At 33.4% G+C, this 26,278-nt stretch overlaps 2 protein-coding genes across 7 annotated transcripts; both read left to right on the top strand.

Annotated features, from left to right (window-relative positions):
- On the top strand, nucleotides 1-7,153 carry LOC107444518 (uncharacterized). 5 transcript variants are annotated; one of them, XM_043049959.3, is made up of 2 exons: nucleotides 1-229; nucleotides 3,959-7,153. In XM_043049959.3, the coding sequence occupies exon 2, from the start codon at nucleotides 4,088-4,090 to the stop codon at nucleotides 6,479-6,481; it is 2,394 nt and encodes a 797-aa protein (XP_042905893.2). In that variant the 5' UTR covers nucleotides 1-229; nucleotides 3,959-4,087; the 3' UTR covers nucleotides 6,482-7,153. The 5 variants fall into 5 exon arrangements, with proteins under 5 accessions (XP_042905893.2, XP_071041440.2, XP_015914156.3 ...); XM_071185339.2 differs by having other exon boundaries at nucleotides 226-278; XM_016058670.5 differs by lacking the exon at nucleotides 1-229 and adding an exon at nucleotides 275-650.
- A 2,829-nt stretch (nucleotides 7,154-9,982) lies between these two features.
- LOC110282735 (uncharacterized) lies at nucleotides 9,983-26,258 on the top strand. 2 transcript variants are annotated; one of them, XM_071185336.2, is made up of 2 exons: nucleotides 9,983-10,157; nucleotides 20,075-26,258. In XM_071185336.2, the coding sequence occupies exon 2, from the start codon at nucleotides 20,219-20,221 to the stop codon at nucleotides 26,051-26,053; it is 5,835 nt and encodes a 1,944-aa protein (XP_071041437.2). In that variant the 5' UTR covers nucleotides 9,983-10,157; nucleotides 20,075-20,218; the 3' UTR covers nucleotides 26,054-26,258. The 2 variants fall into 2 exon arrangements, with proteins under 2 accessions (XP_071041437.2, XP_042905884.2); XM_043049950.3 differs by lacking the exon at nucleotides 9,983-10,157 and adding an exon at nucleotides 15,480-15,784.
- Nucleotides 26,259-26,278: the final 20 nt, after the last annotated feature.

Here is a 26,278-nt window from a genome sequence, read left to right as displayed (position 1 = left end):
CATCACAAAGCTAAATCCTATGTTACGGTGAGATTCGAACCCGCTACCTTCACCCCACAGAGTGTTTGGCGGAACGGTGAGATTGCTCGACCAGGGAGGTATCCTATTCCTGCTTATTGTCAATTAGTTTAAGCTCAGACTGTTAAACTTGAAAAGTTACGATTTCGAGTCATGATTTTAATATTTACGAATTTGACAGCACACACTTTGTATTTTCAATCTTTCACTGGTAAGTAGAAGTCCATTTTTTTTTTAATAAATTGTTTAAGAGTCATTTTGTAAGTAAGTTTTATTTCAATTTAGTTTCTCCAAATAAGAAAATATATTATTGTAAATCAGACAAGAAAGTTATCAGTTATAACTAGTATTCACAAGGTTTGAGCTATAAATATATCCCAAAAATTAATGTATTTAATTAAAAATGTTCTCGAATTTCGAACATCTCTTTCATGAGATACTTTAGCTTTCAAACCCATTATCTCATATTCAAAATGCTGAATAAGAAAAATGTATTATTGCAAATCGCACAAGAATGTTACTAATTTAATGAGCCAGTGTAATGTTTATTTTATGAGTAAAATGTTAATTTTTTATTTTATTTAAAATCAATATAATGAAAACAGTGAAACATTAATTCAATTCAAAGTGAGGTGAGTAGTATTTCCTTATTTTTATAGCGAATCATAGAGATTTTTTACACTAAATGTATCAGCAAAAAAATCTGATTATGGATTGATAATTTTAAAAGGTCCCTATGAGTCATAGATATTGCAAATAATTTCAGCTAAAATAATGTATTGCATACTTGTTTCTTTTAATATTTCGTTTTTTCTTTAATTATTCTATATCGTATTTATTTATTATTGAAGCATAAAATAGTCATTTATTACAAAAGCATTTATCAAAATCCTTGAATAATGTTGAATGGTGGTTGAATTATTCCAAAAAAAAAAAAAAAAACTGTGTGAGGAAATTGGAACTTGTTAAATATTCTTGTAGGTTTGCATTTGAATCAAATATATTTCAGACATCTTGACAAATCATTTTTTTTTTTTTATTGGATTCCTCTCCCCAGAAGAAATTAAGAAAAATCTTAACCCTTTTTTTATATCTAAATATCTTAGCAACGGTGCAAAAAAAGTGCTATAGTTTAGCAAAAAAGTTTTGCATCCAAGAAAATATATATTCAAATACAAAAATAATCGTGTATGTAGCTCTTTTTTTTTATTTCGTTTATTTTTATTTTTGTATTTTGTGAATATAATTTAACATGTGTGTATCAGAAATTCTCCAATTTAACTTTTTGAAACCACTCATTTTGAGCGAAATTATTTACATTTGTAAATTTTGCAGCCAGAATTTTTTAATATGCAATTAAATATTTTTAAAAATCTATATCTTATTTTAATTTGTAATCCAATACTTTTGTTTCGTGCAACTTGATAAAAATCTGTCAGTAATATTTAATGTTCCTTCAAAAAAAAAATTCCTATATAAAATTTTGATAAAGTTGCGGCCCACCATTTGACTGGTGTTTTCAATCGCGTACCCCGGCCTCATGTAAGTTGGTCTAGAATCTAGCCTCTCACACTTAATGTTAACTTCTAGAAGAATTTATATAATTCTTCATTCAGAAAATAATTTATGTTGTTTAATTAGTATTTTTGTTTCACTGAGACTTAGAGCTGCAAAACGCAACTGAATGTTGGAAAAAGAAAACATATCGTATAAAAAATTCGTTAACAGACTTCTGAACAGAAATTCGTTAACAGACGTTTTCTCTGACTTGATACTGTAACTCAAAATTTCATAAGTGAAACCTCTCGGGAAATTTCATGAGTAGAACCCATGGTTTCATAAATAGAACCCTAGCTCCATGGTAGAACCTCTCGGCTGGATGAATCAACAAAATGATTTTGAAACGTGAAATTACGAAGGTATGTAGAGTACGATGGAATTAAAAAAAACTTACTTCTGATAATTAGTACGAGAATTATTAACTGTTAAACTCGTTTTAAAAAATACTACGTTAATCACTTATCAGTTCGCGTAACTGAAATCACTGAGGTGCTGAAAAGGCCATGCTCATTTATTAACTTATAAAAGGCTTTTTTCCATTCTTATTTCAATTTGTTCGAAAGTACTTACCAATTTGAACTCTTTTACGCCATTTCTTTCAATTTTTTTGAGTTAAATAATTCATATTTATCTATTCCTTTTCTCACTCGAAATCATTTTGCACGTTTGTCCTTTACTTCATGTCAAAAGGTGCACAAAAAAAAAAAAAAATTATAAAACATAAGTGAGTGAGATATTTGATGCTGCCAGATATAAAGTTATTATTTTTATTGAAATTTTCAAAAGTATAAAATGTTAAAAAGAAATTAAAACTATTTCTAATTTAAAAGTTATATGATAGAAGAAAAGCTATGCATGTAAATTTTTAACAGATAAAATTTAAGTATTAACAAACTGTGCTTAAAAGAGTAACGAATATTTTATAAATAAAAAGTTTTTTAATCGATTTTTAAAAAGTAAAGTGCTCTCGCATTACATCTTGTATGGTACGTATAAATTCGGAGTTCGTGGGTTTGGGTAAGTGCTTCTTTCTCTCACCATTTGTCCAGAAGGGGTTAAAAACGATACGGCAACAGTTTATTACTTAGTTTCGAAAGTTTCTTATTCGATAATTAAAGGTCCCGCAGTGGACTGATCGTTAAGACACTGTTCCTAGCAGATCACCGAAGTCAAGCATCACTGGCTACGGCCAGTGTACGGGTGGGTGACCACTTGGATCAGTCTGCGTAGGGACCGAGGGTGTGCGGTATTGGTCCTCGTTAAACTGTGCTACCGTAAAGTGCTCGACTTCGCGCGCAGGTCGTCGGGCTACCGAAGCGGGGGTGCCATCCCCTCCGCAGAGGATCAAAATTGTGATGGCATGTCTTCGGATCATCCTCCGGGATGTTTCCCAGACCGTCGCCAATAGCCCATTGTGCAGCTTTAGTGCGACGCAAATTAACAACAACAACAACGATAATTAAAGAAATATATCTTTTTTTAACTTTTATTTAATATTTGGAATATATTGAATAGTATCTTATTGTTGTTGTTGTTACTTTTATCAAAGTTATCATTGTTGTTTTATCAAAGGTTCTGCAGCGACATTAAAAAAAGCTTTCTTTTTCTTCGATTAATATCATAACAATCCACGAAAAAAGATCAACAAGTGGCTGGGTGGCGCAGTTGGTTTGTCGTCGGCCTTCTGAGCCCAAGTCTGCGGGTTCGATCCCCGGCCCAGACACCGGATTTTCGGGATGCAGAAAATCCTCAGCGGCCATGTCGTATGATTATGCGGCATGTAAAAGATCCCTGGAGTGCCTTATTGGTTCTTGGCACTTTCGGGCGAAATTAAATTCCTAGTGCACTTTATCATCCAAATAAAAGCCTCGGTGCTGCCATCTAGTGTGGCAGAAACTAGACGTCCAAATTAACATGGCCAACGGTATCTCACCCATTGTGGTGGTCCTGAAAGAGTGGATACCACTTCTGGAGAACGCAATAGGTCTGCTCATGTGTGCGCACTTGTGCAGCTCATTGAATATTTAAAAAAAAAAAAAAGATATCACATGTTAAGTATCAGGATGGCATACAATTGTCAAATGAGGAATTTAGAAAGAAAAAAAAATTAGTTAAATTAAATGAATTGTCATACCGTTTCTTCCCAATGAGCCGGTTTTATTTACTTCACCCCATATATAGTATATATAGAATATTTCATTCTTTTAATAAATAAAAGAAAAATTATAAAAGTACTTTTGTAAAGCGCTTTATGTCCAGCACATAATTGGTATGCATATTTTAAACATAATCAATCAGTATTACTTCATATTTATTATCTTAATTCGAGTTTTCACAAATTTTTGAGTTACTGCTAATTATTTTTTCTTATAAATTTCAGGATTTTGTTCACAGCGAGGTTGACGAAAATTAAATTTTTAAGGACGTATAACATTTTGCTGATCCCATGTTGCTGAACTAAATGTAATAGGTTTTAACAAATATTTTTATATACATAAAAAAAACTGACATGTCCGTTATGAGGAACAAAGATATTGTGGAAATTGCTCTAAAGATATGTTGCGACAATGAATTCAAAATCGAAATTTTTTCAACGGCATATTCAGACCATATAAAACCTAGAGACAGTAAAGAAGAATGGGACGAAATGGTCGAAAACCGAGCATTAAACTTTTTAAGAGCTTGCAACGTGGAAGAGAACCAGCAAGAATCAATAATTGGTGCTGTGTTTTCCATCGCTCTGAGAATGCTGGTATGGATTGAATATCATGTTGGAACTTTCAATTTTCCTCGAGAGTTTTGTGTTGAATTCTTAGAACCTTCCTTGTTTACACCAGAAGGAATAATCGATTCTCAAAAAGTGGCAACAAGTATAACCGAGATAACATTTAGTAACTTACAAGACTTTCAATTAGCCAGTTACTATTGCCAGATGGAACGTATTCCAGAATTGTTCCAAAATTTATCGGAAAAAGACAAAAAATTAGTTTACGATGCAAATAATCCTCACTTTATTTTTCAACCAGATATAGTAAAATTTTGGTCCTACTATTACATGGGAGATATTGATAAATTACAAGAAGACGGCGTTAAAATTGATCAGTATAGACTTAAAACAGCTATTGCAAGTGGTTCGCAAGTAGCAGTAGATTATTGCATAAGAATTATGAGCTTAAAAACGAAACAAAGCAATTTAGTAGATACCGCCGTTAGCATAATTACACTCAGGATGCAAAGAGAGCTAAAAGCTAAAGAACCAAATTCTAACTTCGTCAATGATTCTGTTGTTTTCCGGAGTCGAAACTATAGCTGTAAAGCAGATTTATGGACACCAGATTATTTTTTATCCGATATATTTCATTCCCTACTATCTAGGATGTCTGTTTCAGAGAAGTTCGATATGCTTAGAAAACTCTTTATCACCATTAAATTTGACACTTTAAATTTAAAGAATAAATACATCAAAGTTCTTGATCTCTTTTTATGTTGGCCTTATCAAGACCAATTTCTGGAATTAATGAAATTGTCTTGGAAACATTTACCAAAGAGAGCTTTCGGTGGTCTTCTTTTAGAAATTGTAAACAGAATTGCTCCTGAAATGGGTTATTTCTGGTATGGCGAAGGCAAAATTTGCAATTATAGAAAGCTGTTGATGGATATCTGGACAGCAAGTCCAGCAAGTTTTAAAAGATATGTATTCAGTGATAAAAAACGTTCATTTCAAAATAAGGACGATCCTCAAGGGAATGTAATAATAAAAGAAGGAAAAGAATTACTTTTCAGAATGTTCCATCTGAACAATTTTGCTGAATCTGACAGAAGAACCGTTATGTCTATAATCGAATCTGCAACACAAGATGAAAGAAGGGATTTCTTACTATCATCAGAAGGAGCTATGGTTTGTGTAAGGCTTATCGAATCGGGAATGCTCGATTTCTTCGAAGAATTAATATCTATTTGTTTAAAATCTTCTGAAAGTGTCCGAAAATTCAGAAAGAAATTCTGTTTCTTGAAAGCAAAATATGATTTCTTAGAATTTGTTAAAGACGAAAAATGGAACGAAGCTGAAGAAACTTTGAAATGGGGCGAATTAACGGAAGAGGAAACGATAGCTCTTAAAAAGGAAATGATTTTTTGCAAAGATGGAAAGCAAACTTGCAGGGAACTTTGCCTGACAAAATCAAGCGCGGCGGATTACTTTGTCCATTGGTGCTTGCCTTCTGCTGATTCTATTAAGAAATTTAAACAATCATTGCTATATGATGAAGAAGGAATGCGCATGTGTCAAAATTTTTTAAATAATGATGTAACCGCACTTGCTGACAAACTCATAAATTGGTGTCTTTCATCTCAAGATGATATAAACGAGTTTAAAATGTCCTTCGCACTCAAAACTAAGATTTCTTTGAGTTCCAATTTGGACGACGTAGGAAAATGCAGCGTAAAGGACTTACCGAACCGAATTATTGATTGGAAATCTTTGAAAACACTCTTGCTGTGGTGCTTTAAGTCAGAATCTGATGAAAGCAGTTTTAAACGAAAGCTTCTCGAAAACTCAAGAGAAAATATTATTTTGAAATGCATTGAATTGGATAATTGGAACGTTGCTGATCTGTTTATTTGTTGGCTAGACTTGCCAACAGATGAAGAGAAAAGAATGAAAAAAGAACTATTTTTCGAAAACTCTTCTATAAGCGACTTTTTTGATGACCTTATGGCAAGTAATGAGAACGATCGAAAGTTTGGTAATAGTGGAGGTAAACAACAAGCAATCGAACGCTTTTTAAAGTGGTTTTTAGTGGATAAAGAAAGTATTAAAGAATTTATGAGCAGGTTTAAGTGTTATAAAACAGATATTGATATACAAAGTATAATTAAAAAGCTAACTCAAGCTAGCTTATAAAAATGCAAATTCATCAAAAACCATACTATAGCGTCGTTTTTATACGTAGGAATATTACAATACAACATTTCGTTTTTTAAGACCCTTATTTTACCCTTTAAAAAGTGATTTCTTTTATAATGATTGTATTGGACTTTTAACTGCATTATAATTATTTAAACTAACTGTAGTAAGACATTTAATAAAGTTGTACAACTTAATCTTAGTGAACAAAAATCATATGTTTTATGGTTTTAATAAATTTATTAGCAAGCAATCAAGCGCGTTTTATAATGTTTCTCAGAATTGTTCTTCCCGTAAAAAAGCATGAACAAAATTATAAACTAATATTAGTGTTACATAATTGATATTAGTATATAAAGTTTAATTTAAAATCTAACTCAAGTTAGCGTTTAGAAATACAAATCTGTCCAAGCCGCACAAATGTTTTTATGCTTATAATTTGATTTTTATTTAAATACTAAGTTATAACATTTAAAGTTACGCAACACGTTTTAGAATTTTTAAACTTATTTCATTTTAGTGTGATTTTGTTGGTGTGTTATTTACATCGTAAATATTTACATTGACTGAATGGAGATATTGTGTAAAAGTCTGCATATCGTTGCATCTATTTTAGTGACAAAAAAAATGAAACATTTTCGTTGTTTTAATAAACTTATTTTATTGTTACTTATTGTTGCTCCTAATTGAATTATTTTATTTAGTTTTAAACATTAAATTTTTGATAATTCTGTTCAATCAGGATAAGGTCAAATCTTGATGAAATAGAAAAATTGAATTATGAAATTTGTTATGTAAAAATCATTTGTGGGCATGTGAAATTCAAAAATTTTCCGACATAAACTAACAGACACGAAACCAAAAAGAAAATATTAATGTTAAAAATTTAAGTTACGTTTTTCAAAAGAATAAAAAGAAAGTTATTCAGTTTTTGTCACATAATAAAAGGCGCATTATACTTTGTCTTCTTTCTCCACCCTTAAAAAGATCTGTATAGTTTGAGTTGAAATAATGTTGAGTTTAGCTGTTTTTATCCTGAAAGGTACAAAATGGAATGTAACCGCTAAGTTTTTTTTATCTTGGCTGAACTTTGGATGAAGTAAAAGATTAATTTTTAACTTTCTCTTCTAGAAGTGAATTGTTTTTGTTTAATGACCGAATTAGAATGATCAAACTTTTGCCGATAGTGGAGGTAAACTACGAAACAATCGAACATTTATAAAATTAATTTTGAGTAAAAAGTGAAGATAAATTAAAAATCAGAGATAAAGCAGATATGATTGTATGAATGCAAAAATAAGTAAACAAAATCTTACTGTTAACAAAAATTTTATTTATTATTATTTATTTATTTTTTTGAATCATTAAATTGTTGTTTTTATGAGCTGGCAAATCTAAGTTTCATTATAATATACGTATTTAGTTTAAACATTAAAAAAAAAACAGAATAATTTTTGAATACTTTTGAAACAATATTTTTACAATTTTTGCTGCGAATGTAATAAAATATATTTATTAGTAATGAATATCTAAAGAAATTAATGGCAAATGAATCTTCTGAAATCATAGCAAGCATTTATTACCAAATAATGGAGTCCCGCAATGTACTGATAGTAAAAACACGGTTCCCAGTCGAAAACCGACGACAAACATCACTGGCTGCGGTCAGTAAGCGGATGGGTCACCACTTTGATCGATCAGCCTACGTAGAGACTGAGAGTGCGAGGCATCGGTTCTCGTTAAACTGTTCTACCATATAAGGGTCGACTTTGTTCGCAGGTCGTTGGGCTACAAAGCAGGGGAGGCATCCCCTCTGCAGAGGATCAAAATTGCGATAGCATGTCTTTGGATCGTCCTCAGGGATTTTTCCCAGATAGTCGCCAATTGCCCATTGTGCAACTTTAGTGCGACGCAAATAAAGTACCTACCTACCATCCTTCTTTCTCACTCGGCCACTGTGGTCTTTCTAGTTTTGTTTCTCATCTTTATTTTTGCATTTTTCGCTGACAACCTTACGTTTAATCTTCTCTTGTTCATGTTTAATTTCATGTGGTTATTTTTATAAACTATGAGTGGTCAAGAGCAAGATTTGAACCAATCACTGTAACTGTGATTAAATCAGTTCGGATAAAATGTGTCATGAAACGGCGTTAAGGTAGAAAGAGAAGAGAATTTTGATGAGAAACTATTGCATTGAGCCAAGTTCCCTTTAAAAGAAGGAACAGAGAGAAAATTCTGTTTTCACCAACTTATGCAGACCTGCAGAATGATTTGATGTGTTAAATTGAGAACATCAGCATTGAATTCTCTTTTAAATTCATTGTAATACGTACATTTTTACACAACCATGTAGGTCTTTGAAACAATTGCAATCATTAATAACTTTTTCGAAATTATCTGTAAGTTTTAATACAGCTTTAAAACTCAAAATTTGTCAGGAAAGAAATTTTTTTTCTATTTTTTTTTAACGTTTTATCGGATCTTTAAATGTAAATTCGTACAAAATGTAAATTTGAGAAATGTAAATTATCACACACATTTTTTATCATAATTTATCTTAAAAGTTTTCATGACAGCTTAACTCAAAATTTATTTCACAGGTAATTTTTTACCTAATTTTTCTTAATCTATCAAGTACCTAATGTTTATATGTATTCATACACCAGAATTTCATTAAGGCAACAGATTTAGGAATATATTTACCTATGTCTTGAGGTATTTAATCATACAATAGCGAAAGTTTAAAATTAGAAGAAAAAATCCTGAAAACTTTATATATATATATATATATATATATATATATATATATATATATATATATATATATATATATATATATATATATATATATATATATATATATATAGTCCCGACAACTGAAGAAAGATCCATGACCATAATAATAAAAATTAATAGAAAGTGTGGTAAAGTCGAAGAGCTTCTAAATCCATTTTGCCATTGGAATCCATTTTGTTGGTAATTCCGATCGGTTATTTCCGATATCCATATTCTGAAATCGAAAATGATTTCTGCTCTGTTTCAGGAAAAAGTTTCCTACCTTCCTCCATATATAAAAGATATGAAACAATCCCTTTTGTCGGTTATTTCCGATTTTTAAATTCTGAATTCGAAAATAAATTATGACTGTTTTATCGGTTTCAAGAAAAAATTTCCCACCTTCCTCCATCTATAAACGATATAAAATATTCCATTTTGTCGATTATTTCCGATTTTCAAATTGTGAAATCAAAAATAAATTCTGACTGCTCTATCTGTTTCAGAAAAAATTAACCTATCTTTCTCCCTCTTTAAAAGACATGAAATAGTTCACTCCACTAAGGAGCCAGCTTAAAATTGAAATAGTATTGCTGTCTACTATTTTCGAAATGTTGCCTCTCGTTTATTTATGATTGCCTTAGACTTTCAACTTTGTTGTCAATGATTCATGCACGATTAGCATGTATTGTTTAAATCATGTGAAAGTATTTTTCTAGAAGAGGACTAACTTTTACTGTGTTAGATTGAAACGACTTTCCACACTTTTTCTATGAATTCAGAATCATGGGACTTTTCTTATCAAATTACTCCGCGATGTTTTCTTCTAAATTGTGACTTATTGAATTTTTTTCTTAAGATTGGATTTTAATGGACAATTTATAATATATTCCTTAAGGTATTTATGTATCTGAATTAGTTTTTTTTATGTAGATTTCTAATTATTTTAATATTTTAATTTTATTTTATTATTTTTTTATTATTATATTGGACGATTAAAAAATATCCTAGTTTTAATCGACATACTCATACGCTTCTTGTATCAATGGAGATTTAGCCTCCCTATTCTAGTTAATAATAATAAAATATAAACTATCATTTGTTATGCTCGGTTTTTATGTAATATTTTTATTTAATTTTTATTATAATGACTCCTTAAATGTTTTTAGAGAAAAAGATTATTCGAAAATAATGTGATAAGATAATTTTTGAATTGCTTAAAAATTTCAAATAGTTATTTTGTTAATAGTTAATAATTCTTATTTCTGGTCACTAAAGAGATTATTTAGTAAGAAAGTTAATTCGAAATATTGTTTCTTAAATTTTAAATAGTAATTTTTTATTTATTATTTTGATAGCATTAAATAAAGTTTTTCATGAAACTTATCATAAAAATAAATTTATTTTTTTGAAAAGTAAAATTGTTTTTTAACAGTTGTAAAACTGCAACTAAATATTTTTATCATAAAATTTCGCGTAATTAGGATTACTTTATAATAAAATAAAAATTACTTCAAGTTTTAAACCATTGATTTCGAATTAAGTCATTAATTTGAATGTATTGAGAATAAATAAATAAATATAATTGACAAATAACTTTGAGGGATAAATAAATAAATCTGAGGTAAATACCGCTATTAACTTTTATCACTTAATATAACTTTTTTTTTAATTTTAGGATAATGATAGCCTAAATTATTTGTATTTTCTTTGTTTAAGCACTTCGAGACGGGCGAGTCATGTATGCGTTCTCAGGGTGGCAACAATCACGGTAAAAAAAATAATAAAATCGGCGACCAAACTATTTTTATAGAAGTTAATTTGTGGGTGGAGTAATAATAATTTTCTTTATTTAATTCACCAAGACTTAGTTCAAATTAAAAATTATATAGTTAAATTTTTAACCAACATAGATTGGATGTATAAGATTTAAAGTGAAAGCAAAAATGAGTTTGTCAAATTAACCATGCCCAAACTTTAGCTACCGCTTTTTATTTTTTCCCCATCCTGATTCTGATTCCATAAGAATATATTTATGACTTGCCCGTCCTGAAAAGGTTAATAATGATAAAATCATGTGATCTTCTTATCCAATAAAAATGCATAAGAATATATTCCATAAGATTCCTGATTCCATAAGAATATATTTAAGACTCACCCGTCCTGAAAAGGTTAATAATGATAAAATCATGTGAACTTCTTATCCAGTAAAAATGCACAAGAATATATTCCATAAGATTCCTGATTCCATAAGAATATATTTAAGACTCACCCGTCCCGAAAAGGTTAATAATGATAAAATCATGAGAACTTCTTATCCAATAAAAATGCATAAGAATATATTCCATAAGATTCCTGATTCCATAAGAATATATTTAAGACTCACCCGTCCTGAAAAGGTTAATAATGATAAAATCATGTGAACTTCTTATCCAATAAAAATGCACAAGAATATATTCCATAAGATTCCTGATTCCATAAGAATATATTTAAGACTCACCCGTCCCGAAAAGGTTAATAATGATAAAATAATGAGAACTTCTTATCCATTAAAAATGCATAAGAATATATTCCATAAGATTCCTGATTCCATAAGAATGTATTTAAGACTCACGCGTCCCGAAAAGGTTAATAAGGATAAAATCATGTGTTCTTCTTATCCAATAAAAATGCACTGAATGGTAAAATAATTATATTTCATTACCTATAGAAATATAGTAATTCTTGAGATAATAAAATAGTTTTTGATCTAAGCTTTCTCTTTTAATAAGTTCTTTGAGAAACTCGCCTTTGCTGACATCATTAGTGTGATACTAGTCGGAATTTAATAAAAAGTTTTGATGAAAATCACCATAATCTCCCACAGTTTTCCCAATGGCAAAAAGAACTTGAACTCTTTATTCGTCTACTATAGGATATCTTTTTTAATTTTTACACAGATATATGCAGGATTTTGTGCTCATTACAAAGTGACTGGTGCTTCCTACATATGTCGGGGTCACGAAATCCTCCAAGTTCTCACAAAAAATCAATACCTCTAGGGCAGTGATTACGAACTGGCGACCCACGGGCCGCATCCGTCCCTTGAAGCCTTTTTTTGTGGCCCGTGAACTAAAGTATATTAGTTGTCGTTTTTTTTGGGACAATTTTCGTAAAAAATCTATAATGGTTTAAAATAATTTTCTTTCGGTTAAAAAAACATAATTTCTTCGTATCTGTGAAATTTAACATACCAACGGTGCAAAGAAATTTATTTCTCAGGTTTTGCATTCAAGAAAATATTTATTCAAATACATAAATAATCGTGTATGCAGCACTTTTTTATTTCGTTTTTCTGTATTTTGTGAATATAATTTAGTATGTGCGTTTCAGAAATTTTCTCGAAATAATACTTCCATTTAACTTTTTGAAACCACTCATTTTGGACGAAATTATTTACATTTGTAAATTTTATAACGCATAAAAGAGGGAATGAATATCATGTTTTATTTAAATTCCTTGAATTGAATATCGCATGAGCGGAAAAGAAGAAAAAATTTAATTTCAGATGCTCGAGATTTTTTTTTTTGGCCATAATTTTTAATAAGTTGAAAAAATGTTAATTGTTAATGTACAACAATATTTAATGTTCCTTCAAGCATAAAAGAGTCCCATATAAAATTTTGATAACGTTCTGGCCCGCCATTTGACTGGTGTCTTTAATTGCGGCCCCCCGGCCACATGTAAGTTGGAAATCATTGCTCTAGAGGTACTGGATCGGAGATTGTTTGTGAACTGGATTAAGTCAAAATGGCGATCTGCGGATGGATGAGTAGTGTATTAATGTGTCCTTCCTGTAAAACGGGATGTGACGTATGTATGTTGTCTCCGGATCATCCTCAGGGTTCCATGTTTTCCAGACTATCGCCAATAGCGTATTGTACAGCTCTTGTGCGACGTTAATAAAAATGTATATATATATATATATATATATATATATATATATATATATATATATATATATATATATATATATATATATATATATATATATATATATATATATATATATATATATATATATATATATATATATATATATGGGCAAATAACAAAGAATGACTTATGAGCCCCTGTCACGTTATAGAAGAGAGAGCACAACTAAAGAAAGACATCGGTAAGTTAAATGCAGGGTTACGACTTACAACAAGAATCGGACCAGCTACCTAAACGCTACAAAGCGTCTGGTGAAACTGCGAGACCGTTCAGCCAGGGTGACCTTAGGGGTATCTTTTGTTCGATTTTGGGTAACCTGTGAGAGCAAGCGTCCTATTGTAGCCTTAAAATCACTTCTCCTCTCTCTTTATCTAAAAAATTATATTCGAAAATATTATTCAAAAGTATATAGAAATATAAACTGATCTTGATGAAATTTGCATGACAATCGGGACACTTAAGTACTGATGTTTCTAACTTACTTCAAGGTTATTGTTGTTGTAGTTCATTTACGTCGTATTAGAGCTGCACAATGGGCTATTGGCGACGGTCTGGGAAACATCCCTGAGGATGATCCGAAGACATGCCATTACAATTTTGATCCTCTGCAGAGGGGGTGGCACCGCTGCTTCGGTAGTCAGATAACCTGCATTCGAAGTCGAGCCCTTTGCGGTATAGCAGTTTAATGAGGACCAATATCACACACCCTCGGTCCCTACGCTGACTGATCCAAGTGGTCACCCACCCGCACACTGACCGCAGCCAGTGATGCTTGACTTCGTTGATCTGCTGGGAACCGTGTCTTAACGATCAGTCCACTGCGGGACGTTACTTCAAGGTATATGGTTTTGTAACTTTTTTTTTTTAGTTTATGACAGCCTGGTTAGCATGGTGTTCTAATTCTGTCATGTCTACCGGGGGTCAGTGGGCTGGGATTATTCATGAAATGATGCCTAAATTATTGACACAAGTGATTCTAGTTCGAAACCCGGCTATTGCAGGTAATTTCGAATATTGTCTTGACTCCCCCCAAGTAGGTAGGTAGGTACTTTATTTACGCCGCACTAGAGCTGCATTACGGGCTATAGGCGATGATCTAGGAAACATCCCTGAGGATGATCCGAAGACATGCCATCGCAATTTTGATCCTCTGCAGAGGGGATCGACTCCGCCCAGGATGTGGGATCCTTTTTCTTCTGAATAACATTTTCAAAGCTATAAGGTTTTGAAGTTGTAAAAGCCACACATCCGCTACGTGCAGATAAACTGTTCGACACTGTACTTTAAAAAAGAACGAAAGAAGAAAAAGAAACATGTAACTCAATTGTATAAGCGCTGTGGTTCTTCAGGGATTTTAAATGCACATACCCACAAATTTGTCTGCTCTGACTAAAATAAGGTACAGCTCATCAAAAAATCTTTCAAGCGTTATTCGTTTGTAAGTGTCGAGATTCAATACTAGTTATAATAAGTAAGCACTAGCTTTGCTACTTATCTTTAAGGACAGTGGCTCTTCGGGAATTTGATACTCGAGTCAGGGACCTACTTTTACAGAATTCGAGATCATATTTGCAACTATTTACTTATTGTTACACAAACATACCACCTTTTTGATACATACACATGCTGGCTTGAGTGGTCATTTCAAAGTACGACTATTATGAACCCATGGCAGTAGAAGAACAGCTAACACGAATTCGAGAAGGACGTTGCAAAGATATATACATAGTTTTGGCGGGATTCGAACACGCCATCACCACGCTTCAGAGCGTTTGGTGGAACGACAAGATCGCTCGGCCAGGCAAACCCCTATTTTCTAGTAGCCCTGCGAAGGAAAATGTTATTATTCAGTGGGGGCCTCCCTGGGCGAGCAGTCTCTGGTCAAACACTCTGCAACATTTAGATGGTGGGTTCGACTCCCGCTGTTACCTTGAATATATCTTTGTGATGTCCTTCTCTAATTTGTGCTGTCTATTCTTTAATTGTACAAGGGCTTATATGATGTCTTTATTACGAGCATACAAAAGCGTGCATGTTTACGTATTACAATAAATAAATACGAAGAACAGCGTATAAGATCTTCCCACATGGAAGAACCGATATCACAAATTACAGTATAACTTCTCAAGTAGAGAATAAGAGGCCACAGTGGATTGTCTTTCCGACAAAGCACGAAAGTAACAGGTACAAATCCCATCGTAACCTCTGGATATATCTTTGGACAGTCTTTCTCTAATTTCAGTTATCTGTTGTTCAATTCGGTGAGAGGTCTTTGAATTGCGCGAACAAGCCTGCATATGTATAAAAATTAAAAAATAAATACATAAAAGAGAAAATTAAACATATAGCCTGGGTTGACGCATGACTCTAGCCGTTTCAGAACGTTTTACGGTTGAACTGTTCTCCTCGATCAAAGAAAGCCCCATTAAAAGATGAATTTATAAGACAATTCAACTCTTGGACATTGGAATCTTTAAGATAAAATTTTTCTCTATACGTGTATTCCGAAGGAGACTGTTGTCACTGTTTCGAATGTAAAGTTTTCACAAGGTAATAGCATTTTCTATTTCTTTTTCCATGAAATTTTAATGAAGTTTATTTTTAAATTAAAGCTTGACATTGATTTAATATTTTTAAAGCAGGAATTAATATCCTTTTATTGAAATCAAGCTTCTTAATTATACTATAGTTAAAAGAATTGGTTTAATAAAAAAACGTAAATTTGAAGTTTTTTGCATTTAACTTTTGAGCTTTTAAATGAGCTGGGTGGAATTTTCCAAATTTTTCTTCGATTAAGAAGTGAGCATAAGACTTAAACTTGTGAACAAATAAACGAATTTATAAATTTTAAGTTAATAATTACAAGTAAACTTTGAAGAGTTTGTGAAATGTCGACTTATAATTTAAAAAATAGCAAAGATGAATGATAAGTAATTACGGAGGCTGGTGAGCAGAGTCTCCTAGTTATCTTAAAATTAAGAAAAAAATCTTAAATTTATTTTGAATGAGTATTTTCTGTTTATAAATAGTAACGAGAGTTTGTCATGGTAATTTTTACTTACAGGAAAAAAAAGCTTTTTAAAATTATACTTTAAGCGTGTAAAATGTATTGAATGAGTTTCCGAAATTCATACGTTTATATAAGTTAAATCAACTGATAATTGGGCACCGTAAAGCGATGTTTTTTGGGCTCTTAGCTCTTGTCGTGTACAGTTAGCCAATAGTAAAAACTTATAATTCTTTCTTTTTCTTCTAATAATAATGTTTTCGTGACATTAAAGTTTAAAGGGTTGACCACAAATATGCTAACTAACTAATTCTAATTATTAAGTAACAGAATTCAAATAATTGTAATTTGTTTGGATTTTTGGATTTATTTCAAGTATACAAATCTATATACCTTACAATTCAATTTTCTTAGCGTAAGTAGATTATATAGATATAAAAATTATTTTTTACACGGAGGATAAACGACACCTAATTACACCTTAGGACAGTGGTCGGCAAACTTGTTAGCCAAAGAGCCAAATATGAACATTACAACAATTTTTAAAAAAATTGGAAGCCAAATCTGTTTGTTTAGTAAACTTTTATTACACTGAATGAGTAGTACACTAAATAAAACTAAATTTCATACTTAATAAATATTTATTAACGCGAACAATGTGCTTGCTTCTCCTTGGAAAGTTTGAGTAAGTCAGGTTTGTATGTTATACATGATTCCAAGTTCTCATCAATAAGACGACTTCTCAGTTTACTCTTGATAATGTTCATGCTTGAAAAAGATTGTTCGCATATATATGTAGAACCGAAAAGGGAAAGAACAGCAAACGCGAGCTTTTTCAGCTGATAGTAAGAGTCAGGAATACTATTCCAAGCGTTGAAATTGATCATGTCTTCCTTCTCCAGGTCATTCAAAGCAGACCACTTGTGTTGCGTACTAAGATCATCTTTTTTCTTCTCCAATATTTCCAATTCAACACAAAGTTCGAATTTAGAGCGCCATATCTCCTTGTTTTTTAAATCCAGCAATTGTATTTCAAAGCCACCAAAGTCAATTTCAAGAGGAGAAAATTTCAACTCGGTTATCAAAGCATTAAGAGGATTTTAATTTATCAAAATAAGATGTAAATTTTTTTCTTACCAATTTTTTTTAAAATGAAAATATTATTGCGCCTTCCGTGGATATTTGTGTCAGAGCCACACTTAAGGAGCCAAAGAGCCACATGCGGCTCTGGAGCCGCACTTTGCCTCCCACTGCCTTAGGATAAAAGAATTTTATTGCGTGCAAAAATACATTTTGATTAATTTAAAAAGTCTCCAAACTATGCTGAATTACGCAAAAAATGAAATTATCATTAAGGGGACCGAATTTCTGATCGTTCCTTTGAGTAAATTATTGTGGGCATATTTTCCAGACTGCGGCTACTTTGATGGTCAAAAATTCAAATCCGTCGAGAAAAAAAAATATTTATTCAGGATAGATGCGTTTTTTTTTCTGTCTGATTAAGTGACTTTTATCATTTGCGTATTATAAAAAGTACTGTTTAATCTGTAATAATCCACTACGCAAAAGGCAGTTTTTCTCCTAGATTTCCACGGAGAACTGCAGAATCAGACATAAGATTCCAAAAGTCGTTCGTTGCTTTTAAGTGTTAATAACTGGACACAATGTAAGTATCAACCTTCAGTCTAAACCAGTGGTTTCCAAATGACGGCCAGGGGGCCGCATCCGGCCCTCGAAGCCTTTTTTTGTGGCCCGCGAACTGAAATATATTAGTTGTAATTTTTCTGCGGACGATTTTTGTAAAAATCTATATGGGTTTAAAATACTTTTCTCATTAATAAAAACCTAATTTCTTCATTTCTGTGAAATTTATCATACCAACGGCGCAAAAAAATTTATTTCTCAGATATTGCACCCAAGAAAATATTAATTCAAATGCAAAATTAATCGTGTGTGTTGCTCTTTTTATTTCATTTTTTGTATTTTGTGATTATAATTTAGAATGTGAGTATCAGAAATTTTCTCGAAGAAATTCTCCAATTTAACTTTTTGAAACCACTCACTTTGGACGAAAATATTTGCACACACATTTGTAAATTTTAAATTCAAAATGTAAATATCTATTTTCTGGTGGTTGCAGCAAACAAACCGCAATTTTGTCATTTAACATTTTGTGTGCTATTATGAAAGTTTTAATACAAACCTTTTTAAAGTTTTATATCTTAACAATTAGATATCTGTTGCTCATTAATTGTTTAACAAATAGGTGCACATTAAAGTTATTGTAGCCAGAATTTTTTAATATGCAATTAAATATTTTTAAAAATCTACTTCTTATTTTAATTTACAATTCAATACTTTTGTTTTGTACGACTTGGTAAAAATCTGACAGTAATATTTAAATGTTCCTTCAAACATAAGTCGCACATAAAATTTTGATAAAGTTGCGGCCCGCCATTGGATTTGTGTTTTTAATTATGGCCCCCGGCCTCATGTTAGTTGGAAACCCATGGTCTAAACACTTGGATCGAGTAAATAAATCTTTTGTTGGTTTAACTTTGACCAGGCTGCGGGTGTTTCTTTAAACTTCGTTTCGCAATGCAGCTAGGTTTAACTTCGTTGTTTAGACTAGGTTTAAAGTTCTTCGTTCTGACAATTTAACCTTTGTATCCAGTGATTGTCAACGGCAGAGGCGTTTTACTGCAACACCGTAAGGCATGACCATCCTGCGTAAGAGAAAATTCAGTAAAACAAAAAATAATCTTGGACATCATACTTACTTGACAAAATGCCATAAAATTTCGATTTATTCCGATTACTACATCTTCTGCGTCATAAATTTGAGAAGTTGTCCAAAATCCATAATGCCAAATCTAAATACTCTGTTAAAAACAAAATCTCCCGCAGTGGATAGATCATAAAGACACGGTTCCCAGTAGAACACCGAAGTCCAGCATCACTGGCTGCGGTCAGTAAGCGGGTGGGTGATCACTTTGATCAGTCTGCGTAGAGACCGAGGGTGGGCGGCATCGGACCTCGTTAAACTGTCCTACCGTAAAGTGCTCGACTTCGCGCAGGTCGTCGGGCTACCAAAGCGGGGGTGCCATCCCCTCCGCAGAGGATGAAAATTGTGATAGCATGTCATCGGATCATCATCAGGGATGTTTCCCAAACCATCGCCAATAGCCTATTGTGCAGCTCAAGTACGACGTAAATAAAGTATCTACCTAACTACCCAAAAAATAAAATCATATTTATTGATCTGACATTAAAAATTTGCAAACTACATCACAAAAATTTGTTGAAAACTAATTCATAATTCGTTTTCAACATAATGATAATGATTTCAGAAGGAATTCATAATTTATAAAAAATAACTTGTTAAATTATTTGTTTGAGTTGAATGTCAAATATTACTTTCTGGTACCTTTTATGTAAAGTTAAATATGCCACATTTATAACTCTTCTTCATACTTTCATTGCTTTTAATAATCCATATTTTTCAACCGTGTCTAAATAAAACCATAGTTCAGTAACTAAAAATTTTGTAATACAATATAATTATCCACAATGCAACAGAAAATTTTCTTTTCGTCTCTGTTTAGTAAAAATTAGAATAGTGAAATGATCTTAATAAAGTCGCAATGTAGCTTTGGGGGTTTGCGAGCGCTCGTGAACAATTGATAAAGCCCTGTTGTATGTTAAAATAGAAATTACGTATTATTGAAAATGCTCTTCAAAATAAAATTTACGAATTTCAAGTTTTTGATCAAAATTTGACTATTTTAAAATTTTGAATTTTCGGTATTCTTATACATTTTTATAATTTCTAGGATTCCCATTGCTTAATATACACTACAAATCATCTTGGAACACTTTTTTTTGCAATTTAAGGGACAAGATACTAATAAATGCTACCACAGCTGGAAGAAATATAAGCAGAGTTTCATAAGTACAATTTAAGATCTATTAGCAACATGTCCTCTCCGAACACTTTTGATCCTGTAGCAATTGCAATTGAAATATGCAACAAAGATATTTTCAAACTGGAAGTTTTTTCTGGGATTTATTCGCATCAAGACACACCGGAGGATCGCAAAAGGAGTTGGGATGAAAAAATCGAAACCGTAACAGGAAGTTTGTTAGAAGATTATCCTAATTTAGAGATGAGTGAGCAAGAAGCAGTAATTGGCGCGGTGTTTACTATTGCTTTCAAGATGCTAACATGGATCGAGTTTTATATGGGAACTTTTGGTTTCTCAAGAGACTTTTGCGTTGAATTTTTAGACTCTGCTTTGTTTACTCGTGAAGGTATAATCGATTCTCGAAGAGTGGAAACAAAAATGTCAGAAAAAACGCCTACTAATTTACAGAGGTTTCAGCTGGCTAGTTTCTACTGTCAGTGGATGGCCATTCCAGGATTGTTCAATAATTTGTCGACACAAGACAAAGAATTGGTTTATAATGCAAATGAGCCTGAACTTGTAAAACAACCCGATATAATTAAATTTTGGTCATATCATGCTATGGGAGAATTGGATAAATTAAAAGGAGATGACATACTCGATCAGTTCAGATTAAAAACTGCTATAACTAGTGGATCCCAATTAGCTGTAAATTACTGCATGGAAAGGACAAGATCAAGACAGAGTTGTCTAACGGATATTGCTGTTAGCATATTCAGACACAGAGTACAGAGAGAAATAAGATCCAATGAACATATGAACATAGTCGACGACTGGATTGTTTTCAGAGATAAAACCTATAACTGTGCTGAAGAATCTTGGGTACCAGATAATTTTTTCGCTGACATATTTTATTCGCTCATTTCAGCTATGTCTCAATCACAAAAACTAGATTTCTGGAGACAGGTTTTTAGTGTCAAATTCATCCTGTCCGATAGGAGAATAAAACATCTAGTTTACGTCAAAGTTTTTGAAGGCTTTTTGTGCTGGCCTTACCAAGAAATGTTTCTGGAGTTCTGGAAAACATCTTGGCCTCGATTATCGTTGAGTGTTTTTAGTTTGCTTCTCTTAAATATAATCAAGAGGATCGAACCTGGGCGTGGTCACTTTTGGTATGGTGAAGAAAAGTTCTACGATTATAGAAAATTCCTGATGGATATCTGGATAGACAGCCCAAAGGATGCTAAAATGCGTTTATTTCAAGACTATGCAAATAACATTCTTGAACTATTTAAATCATTGTATAACCTAAAATCGTTCTCAGAAAGGGACAGGAGAAACATAAAAGCAATTATAGAATCTGCAACAGAAAATAAAGGATTTCCTTACATGATATCTGATAGTGGGTTTAAGTTTGCTATTATGCTTTTAGATAGTAAAAGAGTGGATTTATTTGACGAACTAGTTTCTTCTTGTTTCATTACTCCCGAGAAAGTGCGAGTTTACAAACTGAAAGTAATTCTTTTAAAGTCAAAGAAGGAATGCTTGGAATTTGTAAGAAACAAAAAGTGGAATGAAGCCGAAGAAAGCTTGAAGTGGAGTGAATATGAATTGAGCCACGAGGATATGCTAGCTATTAAGAATATACTTATTTCGTGTAAGGCTGGAGTAAAAACGTGCATTGCTCTTTGGAAATCAGATCCAGACTTAGCAGATCAATTTGTTCGTTGGTGTATACCCGCAGAAGAAGTGTTATGCTTCAAGCATAGACTTATTTTGGGTGAAATTGGACAAAAAGAAACCAGAGAGTTTTGTATTGCAAACACGGAGACAGCAGATAACTTTGTTAGTTGGTGTCTGCCACCAGATGTGCGCGTGAGCTTTAAGGATATATTGATGTATCAAGTGGGATCTATATGTATGTGCACAAAATATGTGCTAAAAGATGACACTCCTGAACTTGCAGACAAATTAATACAGTGGTGTCTTCCTGAAGAAAAAAGAAAAGAATACAAAAAATGGCTAGGCCACAATAAAATTGAAGTTTTTCCAACTTTCAAATCAAATTTCAATGGTATTGAAAATTGTACGGATGATGAATTTCCAGATAAGTTATTCAATTGGGAACCTGCGAAAAAAATGTTTTCGTGGTGCTTTGCATTAAATCATAAAAGGGAAGAAACTGTAGCTTCAGACGCTGAAGAAAAGGTAATTTCTTCAGATCCCGAAGGAACAAAAGACATTGCTACAGAACCCGAAGGAACAAAAGAAATTGCTACAGATCCCGAAGGAACAAAAGACATTGCTACAGATCCCGAAGGAACAAAAGACATTGCTACAGATCCCGAAGGAACAAAAGACATTGCTACAGATCCCGAAGGAACAAAAGACATTGCTACAGATCCCGAAGGAACAAAAGACATTGCTACAGATCCCGAAGGAACAAAAGACATTGCTACAGATCCCGAAGGAACAAAAGACATTGCTACAGATCCCGAAGGAACAAAAGACATTGCTACAGATCCCGAAGGAACAAAAGACATTGCTACAGATCCCGAAGGAACAAAAGACATTGCTACAGATCCCGAAGGAACAAAAGACATTGCTACAGATCCCGAAGGAACAAAAGACATTGCTACAGATCCCGAAGGAACAAAAGACATTGCTACAGATCCCGAAGGAACAAAATACATTGCTACAGATCCCGAAGGAACAAAATACATTGCTACAGATCCCGAAGGAACAAAATACATTGCTACAGATCCCGAAGGAACAAAAGACATTGCTACAGATCCCGAAGGAACAAAAGACATTGCTACAGATCCCGAAGGAACAAAAGACATTGCTACAGATCCCGAAGGAACAAAAGACATTGCTACAGATCCCGAAGGAACAAAAGACATTGCTACAGATCCCGAAGGAACAAAAGACATTGCTACAGATCCCGAAGGAACAAAAGACATTGCTACAGATCCCGAAGGAACAAAAGACATTGCTACAGATCCCGAAGGAACAAAAGACATTGCTACAGATCCCGAAGGAACAAAAGACATTGCTACAGATCCCGAAGGAACAAAAGACATTGCTACAGATCCCGAAGGAACAAAAGACATTGCTACAGATCCCGAAGGAACAAAAGACATTGCTACAGATCCCGAAGGAACAAAAGACATTGCTACAGATCCCGAAGGAACAAAAGACATTGCTACAGATCCCGAAGGAACAAAAGACATTGCTACAGATCCCGAAGGAACAAAAGACATTGCTACAGATCCCGAAGGAACAAAAGACATTGCTACAGATCCCGAAGGAACAAAAGACATTGCTACAGATCCCGAAGGAACAAAAGACATTGCTACAGATCCCGAAGGAACAAAAGACATTGCTACAGATCCCGAAGGAACAAAAGACATTGCTACAGATCCCGAAGGAACAAAAGACATTGCTACAGATCCCGAAGGAACAAAAGACATTGCTACAGATCCCGAAGGAACAAAAGACATTGCTACAGATCCCGAAGGAACAAAAGACATTGCTACAGATCCCGAAGGAACAAAAGACATTGCTACAGATCCCGAAGGAACAAAAGACATTGCTACAGATCCCGAAGGAACAAAAGACATTGCTACAGATCCCGAAGGAACAAAAGACATTGCTACAGATCCCGAAGGAACAAAAGACATTGCTACAGATCCCGAAGGAACAAAAGACATTGCTACAGATCCCGAAGGAACAAAATACATTGCTACAGATCCCGAAGGAACAAAATACATTGCTACAGATCCCGAAGGAACAAAATACATTGCTACAGATCCCGAAGGAACAAAATACATTGCTACAGATCCCGAAGGAACAAAAGACATTGCTACAGATCCCGAAGGAACAAAAGACATTGCTACAGATCCCGAAGGAACAAAAGACATTGCTACAGATCCCGAAGGAACAAAAGACATTGCTACAGATCCCGAAGGAACAAAAGACATTGCTACAGATCCCGAAGGAACAAAAGACATTGCTACAGATCCCGAAGGAACAAAAGACATTGCTACAGATCCCGAAGGAACAAAAGACATTGCTACAGATCCCGAAGGAACAAAAGACATTGCTACAGATCCCGAAGGAACAAAAGACATTGCTACAGATCCCGAAGGAACAAAAGACATTGCTACAGATCCCGAAGGAACAAAAGACATTGCTACAGATCCCGAAGGAACAAAAGACATTGCTACAGATCCCGAAGGAACAAAAGACATTGCTACAGATCCCGAAGGAACAAAAGACATTGCTACAGATCCCGAAGGAACAAAAGACATTGCTACAGATCCCGAAGGAACAAAAGACATTGCTACAGATCCCGAAGGAACAAAAGACATTGCTACAGATCCCGAAGGAACAAAAGACATTGCTACAGATCCCGAAGGAACAAAAGACATTGCTACAGATCCCGAAGGAACAAAAGACATTGCTACAGATCCCGAAGGAACAAAAGACATTGCTACAGATCCCGAAGGAACAAAAGACATTGCTACAGATCCCGAAGGAACAAAAGACATTGCTACAGATCCCGAAGGAACAAAAGACATTGCTACAGATCCCGAAGGAACAAAAGACATTGCTACAGATCCCGAAGGAACAAAAGACATTGCTACAGATCCCGAAGGAACAAAAGACATTGCTACAGATCCCGAAGGAACAAAAGACATTGCTACAGATCCCGAAGGAACAAAAACTATTGCTTCAGACCCAGAAAGAGAAAAGACTCAAGCATCAGATTCAGGAGAAGAGAAGACTCAAGTTTTTGATATTGAAGAAGGTATGATCATTGTTTCAGATACTGAAGGAGAAAAGATGAATTCTAAAGAGACAGAAACCATAGCTTCAGAGCCTGAAGGAGAAAAGAACAGAGCTTCAGAGCCTGAAGGAGAAAAGAACAGAGCTTCAGAGCCTGAAGGAGAAAAGAACAGAGCTTCAGAGCCTGAAGGAGAAAAGAACAGAGCTTCAGAGCCTGAAGGAGAAAAGAACAGAGCTTCAGAGCCTGAAGGAGAAAAGAACAGAGCTTCAGAGCCTGAAGGAGAAAAGAACAGAGCTTCAGAGCCTGAAGGAGAAAAGAACAGAGCTTCAGAGCCTGAAGGAGAAAAGAACAGAGCTTCAGAGCCTGAAGGAGAAAAGAACAGAGCTTCAGAGCCTGAAGGAGAAAAGAACAGAGCTTCAGAGCCTGAAGGAGAAAAGAACAGAGCTTCAGAGCCTGAAGGAGAAAAGAACAGAGCTTCAGAGCCTGAAGGAGAAAAGAACAGAGCTTCAGAGCCTGAAGGAGAAAAGAACAGAGCTTCAGAGCCTGAAGGAGAAAAGAACAGAGCTTCAGAGCCTGAAGGAGAAAAGAACAGAGCTTCAGAGCCTGAAGGAGAAAAGAACAGAGCTTCAGAGCCTGAAGGAGAAAAGAACAGAGCTTCAGAGCCGGAAGGAGAAAACGTTGCTATAGACCCTGAAGAAGAAATGAAATTCAAACGAGCATTTCTCAAAAAATCACGAAGGGAAATTATATATAAATGCATAGAGTCTAACAACTGGAATGTAGTTGATAGGTTCTTATCATGGCTTAACTTGGATCAAATAGACTTGAGAACGGTGAAAACCGAACAAATTTGTAGTGACACGGAAACAGAAGATCTACTTACTGACCTTTTGTCTAGGGAAAAGACTGATCCAAAATTTGCAGAGACTGGGGGTAAACAAAGAACAATCGAACGCTTTATACATTGGTTTTTAGTGGATGATGTATCTATTGTCAAGGTCTTTATAATGAGATTAAACCGTTTCAGTGATGACAGTATTGTACAAAACATAATTGACAAACTGAAACAGAGTGATGACATCGAAGCAATTAAAGAACTTTTAATGACATATTAAGTGTTAGGCATACAGCTCATTTTATTTCACTTTTAAAATTTTACTTGAGCTTGCTTTTAATGATTTTGAAAATTATTGCATAAGCCTTTTATTATGTAATTAAGTTATTATGTGAAGATATTAATTTCGTTGTAGAGTTTTATTAAATTTTGGTGTTCAATAATTCAATCTTTACTCAGTTTTATTAAAATTTGTTCTGACTAAATTCCAGTATTTATTCACATT

This window comes from Parasteatoda tepidariorum, chromosome 5, assembly GCF_982258835.1.
Source record: "Parasteatoda tepidariorum strain Cologne lab strain chromosome 5, Ptep-v5.0, whole genome shotgun sequence".
Classification (NCBI taxonomy): Eukaryota; Metazoa; Arthropoda; class Arachnida; order Araneae; family Theridiidae; genus Parasteatoda; species Parasteatoda tepidariorum.
This window is presented reverse-complemented; position numbering and strand designations above follow the sequence as displayed.

Coding starts and splice junctions, on each gene's coding strand:
- LOC110282735 (XM_071185336.2), top strand. CDS start 20,219: ATGTCCTCTCCGAACACTTTTGATCCTGTAGCAATTGCAATTGAAATA.
- LOC107444518 (XM_043049959.3), top strand. CDS start 4,088: ATGTCCGTTATGAGGAACAAAGATATTGTGGAAATTGCTCTAAAGATA.